General features: G+C 47.6%; 1 protein-coding gene across 1 annotated transcript; it reads left to right on the plus strand.

Moving 5' to 3' along the window:
* The first annotated feature begins 3,446 nt into the window (after positions 1–3,446).
* Positions 3,447–10,569, plus strand: LOC149859027 (meteorin-like protein). The gene is made up of 4 exons (XM_090061597.1): positions 3,447–3,535; positions 5,910–6,319; positions 7,731–7,790; positions 9,988–10,569. The coding sequence occupies exons 1-4, from the start codon at positions 3,447–3,449 to the stop codon at positions 10,302–10,304; spliced, it is 876 nt and encodes a 291-aa protein (XP_089917723.1). The 3' UTR covers positions 10,305–10,569.
* Positions 10,570–11,952: the final 1,383 nt, after the last annotated feature.

An 11,952-nucleotide genomic window follows, 5' to 3' on the forward strand; every position in this document is an offset into this window, starting at 1 on the left:
GATTTTTATAAACGTATATACGTTACAGCAGCTGCCTGAGCACAGACCTACTCTTTGACTTGCCCTCCCTCTACCAGTTTTTTGTAGAAATTCATGGCTTGCTTATCCTGTGTTCTTCTTGTTTAATTGAGCTTGCTGAAAAGCGGTGTTGGTTTTCCTGTAGTGTTTTTCTCCAGGTTAAGATGGTGATGCCTAAAACTGCAGAGACGAAAGAAGAAAGAGCCTGTGTTTTCCTTTGGGTATTTTTACATCCTTGAAGTGAAGAACGTTTGATCTACATATCTGGTAAGGTTAACGAACTACAGCTTGACTGCCCCCTATCCCCGTCCATAGGCGCACCCAACCAGTCTTCCTGCAGCCATCTAACTGAAATGTTTGTTCGTTGCACGGCAGGCCTAAACATAGCAGATCTGATCTCATTAAAATTGCCTCTGTAGCATCACCTGTTGCCCACCTCTCATTTAATGGGGGAACAGGGAATCACACGAGGGTGCAAAGGTCACACTTGCACCTACTGTCTCTCCCCCCCATCCACAAAAAAAATCCTCTTAGTTTTGCCAAATAGAGTTCAGAATCAGGTCCATCCTTTTCATTACGTCCTGCGCTTTAAGTCGCCTTTCATCAGAGGATCTATGAGCTCTTTGTGGAGTCGTGTTAATTCTTAGGTAATGCTGCTGAAGTTAATGATTTTTACTGGAAAGACAGGATCATTAAAGCACGTGGCACAGGGAGTTGGATTTACCCTATGGATGATCTTGGAAAAAAACAGAAGGTTGTCACTGGGGGTTCGCCATCCCCCAGAAAGCAATTTCTCAAAATCTCTGTGTTGGTTTTGGTTTTGGTTTTGGTTTTTGCACAACCAGACAGCCACAGACTTGGTTCCCCAGTCACAAAGTGAGTTGGTAGCAATCAGAGTGGGACCCAGACCTAGGTCTTGCTCCTAGGTAATTGCTCAGACAGTTGTAACTTATTTTACGAAGATTTAAAATACCATGGGAGGTCAAACGGCAAAGGCTGCAAGCGATCCCTTTTAGGCTAGCTTCGTTATGAACCATACTGGGTTTATGTGGCATTTCTCATAAAAGAATATTTTGTAAAGAGCTGATGGTTTTATGTGGTTTATTTAATAACCAAGAATAGAAAGAAATACTTGTTTTGCGCAACAGTTCAGAAAAGACTGGCTGTACAGTATTTTCTAAAGGGACAAAACTATATTTTTACTGCTTTTAAGAGGTCATTTCTTTTGGTATTTCACACAGGGGTAATGTTGGGTGTGTGGCTTTTTATAGGTTGCTTTTATTCAGAAAAACTCCAAGTTTTGAACAGTGGTAAAGCTAAAGTGACACTTGTAATCGCTGTTTTTAATATACCAATACACTGAGAGAATATGATAAGGGGAGCTAAATTATACCTTTTTTTTCAGTTAATGAAAGCCAGTTTCTCCTTAATTTCTTACCTTTAAGCAGAAACCTAAATACGCAATGTTTCTAGAGCGTGGAGGTTGCTTTCCAAAGAGTGATCTTTTCAAATGAAATTTTAAAGCAGCAGTAATGTAAAATGTCATTTCTTAAGGACACGTACTAATGAGGAAACATTTTTTGGATTGTTGTTCTTCACCTGTTCCTGAAGAGGTGAACGTCCTGTTGTCTGAGCCCCATGTCTGTAAATCCACCCGCCAGAACCTGATGCTCCCTTCATGAGCCAGTGTTAACAGACAGATCGGCGAAGTACGTAGAAGGCTGCCCACAGAAAGTGAAAGCGGTGGGATTGTGCTGAAGGGGTGCAGAGATCAAGTGGCTCAGTGCTTTCTCCTGATGGCAGCAGATGGGTTGCTTTGGGTATGGAGGCCTTTGGGACTCAGTACATGCTCCTATGGGGCCACTTCATCATGGTGTCACTCCTCTCCACATCTTTTCCTTTCTACTTCCCCAAGCCTCGCAAAAGAGGGAGAGAAGCTGCAGCATCTTAACTCCTATATTATGCCATGAACAAACCTCTTAAAAGACTGTGTGTTGCTGTTTATTCAGGAATTCACATTCGGCAGACCCTTTCCTTGGAAAGCTTGAAGCTGTTGTTTCACAGAACTGTGGGAACTATGGTTAGCATGGGATCTTGTACTAACATGCTGGCTTTTCTTAGCCTAACATTTTTAGGACCACTTCCATGCAGCCTAGTGCAGTGGACTGCAGTTCTCCCATCGGTAACCAGCCTAAAGATGCACCAGATTTTAGATCAAGCCTGTTGCATACATTGAGGATGACAGCTCTATGTAGATGGAAAATATTGCTAGGGCAGTCTTGGCAGGGTGGAAGCTAATGAATGGGCAAAATTAGGCTTTGGAAAAACGGTCAAAATGGGAATGCTGGGCTCTTGACAATCAGGCTGCTTGTTCCTGAGTCTAAATATGGATGTAGGAGCCGAACTTTTAGACGCCCGCTTGTAAAAATCTTAACCCAAGCTCTGAGCTTCTCCATGTGTTTTTAGCTGCAAAGGAGTCTGTTTTGCAATTTAAAATGGGCCAGCAGCAGAAACGTAAAGGCACAAGATATCTGCCCCCGTTTTCTCCTTGCAGCTGTGGACAATGTGAGAATGCTCTGTTAGCAGCAAGGTAACAGATGGTGTAAGAGTCCTGGTGACCATGGACCCTGTCTTATTGAGAAGGGGGAACAATACCGCGCAGATCTTAGCATGTGCCACCCAACAGAGTCCCCGCACATTGTTGCAGCCCCAGTGCAAAATCCTAATTCCACGCTTAGGAGCGGCAGAAAAGAGCCTCACTCTCTCAAACCTGCAAAAGAGCAGCTCCCCATGTCGCTCATTGAAAATATGGAAAGGGCAATGCATATAGAAATCTAATTATTGGCCGGCGCAGCCCTGCTTTTAGCATGGTAATCACAGGGCCCTCCAGCTTTCTTGTGCAGGGACCCCTGAAAGGTAATCATGAAAGCAAAAGTTAAAGCTATTGAATTCTCATCCATCATCCGATGTTTGCTTTGATTATGTTGACACGATTTTTTTTGTCGGCCCCCAAATTGCAGTGAGAAGCTGTTATTAATCACTTTAAAATGTTTTTTTAAGACAAAGGTGGATTGTCTCCCTCGTTAGCAGGAAGGGCTGAGAAAGGACACTTGGGCTGATCCGGGGGTGGCTGTAGATTTCCCCCCCTCCACAATCCCCTTTGATTTCCCATTGCAGCAAGGGGAAGGGCCGGCTGGCAAAGCTGGGAGGCAGCTGACTGCTTGGCTGTAGCCAGCAGCTACATGCCGTGCCTTGTGCTGGGTGCCCAGGCCAAGCGCTGGGCAGGGGGGCGAGCTTCCCTCCGAGGGGCTGGGACTCCCGTCCCTCCACCCCCGGAGAAGGGGGGTCTCCTCTCTTCTCCTCTCCTCCCTCGCATATAAAGCAGCAGCCCGGCAGCCCCTCTGCCCCAGGAGGCGGCACAGACCCCCATGGCCCACGGGCTGCTGGCCCTGCTGCTGCTGCTGCTGAAGCTGGAGCCTGAGCCCAGCGGCGCTGACTACTGCAGCTGGAAGGGCAGGTGAGAGCATCCCCGGAGCACCCCTTGCCTCAGGTCTCGAGTTTATTCAGCTCCAGCCCTCGCTTTTTGCTTTAATCCTTGGGCTGAGCTAGCAGGCAAAGGGGTGCAGGTAGGACCGTGGGAGCTAAGCACTCACACCCCCTTGGAGTCCTGCTCCGCCAACCCAGCTGGCAGCGGTCCTGTGCAGGGCATCGGCTGAAACCCGCCTGAGCCCTTCCGAACTTTTCCTTCCGCAGGTGTCAGTGAGCTCCTCTCCTTTCTTCCTAGTCTAGCCCAGTGTTTCCCAACCAGCACGCCATGGGTTTTTGCCAGGACAATGAGCTGCCGTAGGTGTCAGGATGGGGGAGTGCCTTCACAGGTAACATTTTTATTAATGGAAGGGTGCCTCGGGTTGGAAAAGGTTGGGAAGCGCTGGTCTAATCCAGGCAGCCTTTCTGCTGCAGCTGCTGGCTCTGCTCCCGGCTGTTTTGAACTCATTCCAGTAAACTTTTATTTGTTTTTGCTTCAGTCTGCAACCGAATAATACAGCCCCAACGTATTAGTAAAGCTTTGCGTTTCTTTTGACCTGGAGGAAAATGTGTGTCATTGTGCCATAGGTGATGGGGCACGTCGCTGTCTGCACCTCCTGTTTTCAAAATCCCAGATCCACCCGTGTTAGGAGCAGTCGTGTAACAGTGTTCACACTGGAAGGGGTTACCTAGCCGGGTGGTGGTACCTCCAGCACAGGTGGTGTTAAAAGGCAGGTGTGCTTAACACTTGTCTGGGACGGTGTGGGTAGAGATGATCCTGTCTAAAGCATAAGTTCCTCAGTCCCTTGCAGCATTATTTTTCCCTTACCGTCTGTGAATGTCAGAGAATAAACTTTGAAAATCTTGAAAATCTCCAATTTCATAGACATTAGGGCTGGGAGGGACCTTGGAAGATCTTCGAGTGCAGCCCCCTGAAACATTATATGTTTCAATATTTTTTGTTATCATTTTGACAGGAAAACCCAAGTTGCAATTTTCACAACTGTGTTTCTGTTCATGACCACCTCTAGTAATGCAGGTCCTGGTTTCCAGAAAGGAGTCTAATGAAAAGTAACTCCACTGGAGTTAATGAAGCTGTGCTGGTATAAAACTGGAAATCTTTGATAGGAAATAGCTCTTGACTATTAGCTTCAGGTACCGTTCTTAAATGTGCTTCAGTGACTTAAGTTTCATAGTCGCAGTGGCTTACAAGTGTAATGTTTCTCCCACTGACGTAGTGGGAGATTTGCCAGGTGGACTGGAGTTAGGGCAAAGCTGAGCACTTTCGACAACTCCACTGAAAGTCGCTATCGAAAGTGGAACTAAGGCCCTTTTTTTAATTTTACCTTGTCTTCTCCCACATAGGTTACAGCAAAGTGTCCTTTCCCTTAGCAGCTGGCACTTCTTTTGCGGTGGGGAGAATAAGTAAACGCAGCGATAATTGATAATGCAGTCAATGGTCACTGTAATAGCTGCTTTGCCCAGGTTTGCAAATTGCTGCAAACAGGACTAAATGCACTAGAAAACAGGCTACAAGGGGTCTCCAACCTTTTTAAGTAGATCACCTTTGGCATTTAAAAGCAACCCAAGATCTACTGCATGCTGCCGCCCTCCACCCCCCGCCCAGCAAAGTTGGAGGAGAGTGCAAGGGGGGGCAGATCTCAGCCAAAGGAGAAAAAGTTATTTGAGAGCGTGTCTCCCCAGCGGGTAAGTCCCACCTGCCCGGGGCCCGCTCAACTTACCCCTGCTCCTGCCTCTGCAGCGCTGTTCCTCACCGCAGGGGCCTGGATTTAGTCCCCACGGACTGACCTGCCGGGCTGGGGCACACAAGTGCGGGCATGCGGGCGCTCATCCCCCCCACCCCAGTCTCGGATCGACTCCAAGAGGCTTTGAGATCTACCGGTGGATCGAGATCCACTGGTTGGTGACCACTGGGCTACAGGGAGCAATCCCATGCTGGTTAGGAGGTCAAAAAGTAACAAGGGATGGACCATTCAGCCTGTCTCTAATTTCTGAGGCTTCTTGCCGTCCTATTTTACCGAGAAAAAAAATGCCAACATTTTGTTTGATGTTATTTGTGCAAAACGCTCAGACTCTCAGCTGAGCTGGGACCCCAGTGTCCAAAGCGCTGCAGATATTAGCACAGACGGAGACAGCCCTTGCTTGGAAAAACAGGCTAAATACGTAAGACAGACAAAGCCTAGGGAGGAAAACAAAGGTGAAATGGCCTAAAATCACGGTCAACCAGTGATGGAGCTGGCAGTCAATCCGGGTCTCCTGCCTCCCAGTTGAGTGCTGTCTCCATGAGCCCTGCCGCTGGTGTTTTGTGCATTGTAAGTTGTGTGTTTCCCACTGTGTTTTGGCAGCGGTTTGAGCTGGGAGCCCCGATCCCGCACAGTGGAGCAGGTCCACCTGCGCTGCACCGAGGGCTCGCTGGAATGGCTGTACCCGGCCCGTGCCCTGCGTGTCGTTCTGGAGCCCAACCTGTCGAGTGCCACGCACACCACCGTCTGCATCAAGCCAGCGAGCAACTTCCAGGGTGCCAACATCTACGTGGAGCGCGCGGGGCAGCTGCACCTGGTGGTGAGTGAGGCCGAGGAGACATGGCTGCGCCACGTGTCCTGCTTCAGCGCCCACCCCCCGCAGCGAGTCGCCCTCTTCCTACAAGCCAGCCCGCAGAGGGACATCAGCCGCAGGACAGCCAGCTTCCAGTACGAACTGCTGAGCAACCAGAGCACTGCCAGCCCCGACATCCAGAAGATGGCACTCGTGGAAGGTAAGGCTGGGACTTCACATATTGCCCCCATCCTCCAGACGGGTCTGGTGAGGCCTCTGCAGGAGAAAACCCCTAATGCCCGTCCCTCCCTCTGCTGCCTTGTTAAAGCAGCAATATTGACATGGGAGACGGATACAGTACTGCATGCTAGGGAGCAAGCTCTGCTTCATGCTCCAAGTACTGTGCAAGGGGAAACTCAGCGGACTGCTTATCACCTGATTCAAATCCTAGGCGTTTGAGCAAGAACTGTGAGAACCTAGGGAGCAGTATTTCCTCGAGCACCAAAGGGACTTTGCTGCCCCAGTCCTGCTTTCAGTCCTGGGTTCCCACATATAGATGCTGTTGGGAATTTGATGTTGCATCTGTTCCTACATCTGAAAAAGGCTCCCTTTCTGTTAATTACTGGGTGTCAGATCCACAGGCCACTCAGATCACCGGGGAATTGTCCCGGGTCTGTGCAGTCGGGACCCCAGCCCCCGTTGGGAGGGACAATGAGTGTGATCCAACCCACAGCATCCACTGGGCGCTGGCCAGGTCTCAGAGAGAGTGTTTGATCTACTGCAGAACAGCAAAAGGCTGAGGCTGAGTGTAGGTATATGGGGATAGGCAATTAAAGCAATCGCAGCACTTTTCAGCTGGTCTCTCCCCCTCGGCTGTTGCGCAGGGTCTCTGTTCTAAGGAGGAGGCTTAGTAGATCTTCGTTGCTGCTAGCGATTGGGATTTGGAGAATAATTGAAGATATCCTCTTATTTCAGGTCATGTTTGTAAATAGGTTACCCAGTGCCTGAGGAGGACACAGGGTTCAACGACTGAGATCATTCGTTTTATAAAGCACCTGAAAGCTTCCAAACCCTGATTTAAAATGTCAGTGTTTCCGTGTAATCCTTTCTGCCACTCTGTCCTATGAGAAGGATGCTGCAGCTTTCCAAGCGTTTGCCATAGCAGGAGGTGGGCAGAAGAGGTTACAGAACTGCTAAGGGTTATAACTGTAGCAACAAGCTCCTTTCAGCGCTGCATCCTAGCATTACACAAATCCCAGTAGCATTCATCTGGGAATGAATTAGGATTTGGGCTTAGCAAAAACAAGCAAAAAATTCCACTAAAATTATTAACATTTTCAAGCATCACAGTCGATGGAGGAGCAAAATACATGTTGCATGCTGATCTGTTCCACTGATCAGTTTAAGAAAGGGCTGTAAGATGCTGCGGTAGCAAAGGGTGGACCCAAGAAATCCATTCTAGTTCTATGTTTCTATTTCTTCAACTGTGTATGTATAGTAAAAAAAAATATTTTGGCCCTGACCCAAAGCCACTGAAATCAAGATATCAGGTCCACACCCCCTTGAATCCATCACTAGCCCCTTAGGAATAATCATTGTATTTATAAGTAACTGCGTCCCTTCTTCTTCAGCGATGTGCCGCCCTTGTGATGACATGGAGCTTCTCATGGCCATTTGCAGCAGTGACTTTGGTAAGCAGACCTTCATAATGTTGTCTCTTCCTTTGCTGCCACTTTGGATACTTCGTTCTTTCTGCTTCCCGGTGTCAGATCCTCACTGGCTTGTGTCAAAACAGTTTGATGGAGCGAAAAAAACGAAACATTAGAAAAGAAAAAGGTGGTTGGGGAAAGGGTGAAGGCAAGCAAAAAGGAGAGTAAGCACATTTCTCTCCACCCACACTACTTGCTCTATCACACTAGCCTAGAGAGGTTTGCTTGAATCATTTTATCAGCTGATTTCTTGCTCTTGTATTCTTTATGTACGTACGCACGCATTTTTTGCCTCCACCAATCTGATTCTGCAGATGAGCACAAGTTGGGTTTTTTTCCCCCTAACCTGCTGTCATTTTAAAACTGTTGTGAAGATATTAAAGTGATCCTTGTGAGGTCCGTTCCCTGCTAGGAACGGTTTGGCTCTAGCTCCAGAAGCAAATTCAATTTACGCAGATTTTATACGTAAAAACAAATTCTTGGGACCTGCCCTTGCGCTCACTGAAGTCAGTGGCAGCTAGCCGCCCTGTTCCCTCCCAGAAAGGTTCCTTAGCCCTGATAAGCTGAAGGGCTGATGCCTTGGAGCTGGACCCACATTTAAAACAGTACCCATTCTCCCACGGCAAAATCGCCTATAACTTTATAGTTGTCCTTTATATGTCCCCGTCCATCCTGATCCCTCTTTTCCTAACTGTTCTCTCAGTAGTTTAATGCATGCACACATGTACATCTGTGTAATGGGAACAGAAAGAGTCAATTGTTTCTGATTTAGTCCATTTGTATAAAATGATTTATAGTTGATTAATGGAGCACTCTTTCAGGCACATGCATTTGAAGAAAACAAAGCAGCTGTATGCTATAAAATGATAAATAAGGGAAAATGTTAACACGCTGCTGTAGCAAAGGCTTTCTTTAGCCCTTCTATTTATTTAATTTGGCAAGGTCAATATTGATCTGGTATTTCTCAATATTTTCTCTTGCTCCAAACTAAGATACAGTAATTCTATTGTACTGATTTTTTTCAGTACCCAGAATCTGTTACTTTAATTATACTGCTACAGCCAATGCCATGCAACCACCCACATGTGGACACAGCTATATGGTGATAAAAGAATCAAAAGGAATAAGTGATACTGGCACGCACAATCCTTATCCCAGAATAACTGCCTGCAATAGCGGTTATGCCGCTGTTTCCACCTCAGTAAAATAATTGCCTGCTGACATACTTATATGAGGACAGAGTATTTTCCACACTCTTAAAAGAGTTATTAAAAGAGGTCTTTGCAGATCATTTTTCTTTGTTATTTGAATTAATTGGTGCAATCTATCCCATTGTTTCTACTTGATGAAGTTATCAGTTCCCATGCAAACGGCTCTCCCTCCATGCAGCCTGGAACACCAGAGACTGACAGATGTGGAGGCCCAGGGCACACAATGGGGGGCATTTATACTTATAGCATCAACAGACCAGAAGGAATAGCCCTTTGAACTGACTCTATTTATGGCCTGACTTCCTTGCCCTAAGCTCACAAATCGCTATCATCAACTTCTTTGATTAGAGAAAATAGCTGCTAATGAAAGTGTAAATGACACCGGGCGTGAATAAGGGCTTTATAGTTATTCCTAAGGAGGAGGTCTTCAGTCACTAGGCCCTGAGCAGCACAGGAGCAAGTTTGAGCAAGAGGAACAAGTGCATTATAGCTTGTCAATAGACTTGGCTGCATCTGATTAAAGATGCTCACACAAAGCGGGAGATGAAGAGTAGAGCAGAGACATCTGTTAGGCTAAGCACAAGAAGCTCTTGGAAATGAAATTAGCTAAAGAAGGGCCTGGGATTTCCAGAAATCAGCACTTTGTGCCCATGATAGTAATGAGGAGATTGTCCCAAACAGGAGGAGTTAAATGCCAGATCCTTCACAGAGTCACAGCTAAATCTGTAACCTCGCATGTTGAACGGCTGCCAGCAGAACAGCTTCAGGTAAGGAAAGCAGACTGCGATTCCCAGGAGCTTCTAGCTCAGATCCAGCTGCAGGCCCCTGTTCCCTCCAGCAAGGTGTGGAAACATTAGGAATTGAGCACATGGCTCAGTGGTGCTGCATGCCCCCCGCCAGCTTCTGCAACCTGAAACATGATTTACCGGCTGTGCCATAACCAACTTGTCTATCTTCTTCACATCTAGTGGTGAGAGGGTCCATCCGCAACGTGTCCCATGACCCTGAGAACCACATGTCACAGGTTGAAGTCGGCGTCCAAAAGGTCTACCGGCAGAAAAACAGAGTCTTTCAGCAGGATGAAGCGACCGGTGAATGGAGGGGCCCCATAAAAACCCTGCTGCGGTGCAGGGTGAAGCAGGGGGCCGGAGACTTTCTTTTCACTGGCAGCGAACATTTTGGTGAAGCGTGGCTGGGCTGCGCCCCAAGGTTTAAAGACTTCAGTTCCATTTACCAGACCGCCAGAGAAAGGGGAACAAACCCGTGTGAGTTCCAGTTTAACTGAGACGTCTCCCCCAGGAGGAAGGAGCAAAGTGCCCTCCTTGTCAGTCCCGTGTCCGGGGGCTGAGCATGAGGTTGGGCAACGGCCGAAGAGTAAGATTTCGCTAGATCCGAGGCCGGGAGAGCCCCTTGGAGGTCGTGGTTCTGAAAGTGGTCAAACTAGGGCCGGGAATCCACGAGTGGTTTAGTTTCATGAACTTTCTCTCCCTAGTGACTCAAGTGCAGGTGGCTGTCCTGCCTTCAGGGGAGATGTACGTGTTTAAAAGCCATGCCTGAGACAGCTCCCTTGATTTGGGGGAGATTCCCCCAAGTGGGTGCCTTATCTGTACTGTGCTTTTTCATGGCCAGTTTCCCTCCTCGCTGCTCCTTCCATCTCTGTTTCAGTTTTTCACCCAGCTGATCCTCCCCACCGCCTCTCTGCCTGGCGCTGTCCTGCCCACAACACCCGCTGTGGACAATACGCACTTGTCGGCAGTTTGAGCTGAACAGCTAAGTGTCACGGTACAACCCAGAGTTTGTCCAGCCGACGTGTAGTCCCTCTATCTAGACCGCTCTACTGGGAAATGGAAGTGCATTTAAAACAGGGCGGCCAGGTGTTAGCACTCTCCAAGTGCCCTACGGCGATCCCCTACTCTGCTCTCTGCTCCCTGCCCTGCACTCCGCCCATTCGGCTGTTATTTTTTCTGCTCTTTGCCCTATATGCCACTGCACTGCCTGTGCCTGTCCAGTCCACTCCCCAGTCTGCCCTATGCCAGGCACACAGGCTTTCTGTGCCCCCTGTGGCACACAAGCCCGAGGCTGGCCATCCCTGTATTAAGACACGTGCTAATTAGCCCTCCCAGACAGAATCCCAGCTGGTTTAAATCCTTGGTACATCATTAACTTCAGGGCAGCTACACTGTTGTGCAGCAGAAGCTGCCTTTAATGTAGATAAGGACTGTCACGATTAACATCACGCTGGTTCCGGTTATCATCATCATCATCAGTCACGCAATCCCACTTCACACACAGTTTCTGGGAGAAATACTGGTAAGACTCCTGTTTTTCCAATGGGAGTCTTGCCTGCATGCAGAATGCAGGGTTGGTTCCTGATGCATTTGACTCTCGGTGGACTGGAGCCGGCAGTTGGAAAGCAGAAAGGGACAAAGTGGAGGGAAGTGATGAATGCCTAGTTTCAGAAACACATAACGATGTCCATTTTACTGAATTTTAAGGAGACAGATAAATGCTGTGATTTAAGATTTTTTTCACTGAGTGAAGTTGCTTGCTTAGAGGTTTTTGCACTGTGAACTTTTCCGGGACAAATGCACAGAAGTTTGGAGTTTGGTTGGTTTCACTATAAAGTTTCAAAGAAAGCCGCATCCACCCCACAGTCGGTAGCTGCTCTGATATGCTGAAGTACATCTCCACCGAGCATCCTTTATATGCCTTTTAGATTTTACAGATGAATGGGTTAGTCTAAAGGTCAGTGTTTGTTTTGCAAGGTGAGGAAGGATGAGTGCAGTCCGAATTTCCATGTGGTACTTTGCACTTTCAAGCATTGTGTTTGCTGTTAGATTAGAAACAGGTGTATTGTATTCTGCCTGTTTGTATATTTGGGATCAAAGCTGTAAAGGTTGATTTTGTGAATTATTGTGTATTTGTTTTGCCTT

This window comes from Crocodylus siamensis, chromosome 8, assembly GCF_052110815.1.
Source record: "Crocodylus siamensis isolate JL-2025a chromosome 8, ASM5211081v1, whole genome shotgun sequence".
Lineage (NCBI taxonomy): Eukaryota > Metazoa > Chordata > Crocodylia > Crocodylidae > Crocodylus > Crocodylus siamensis.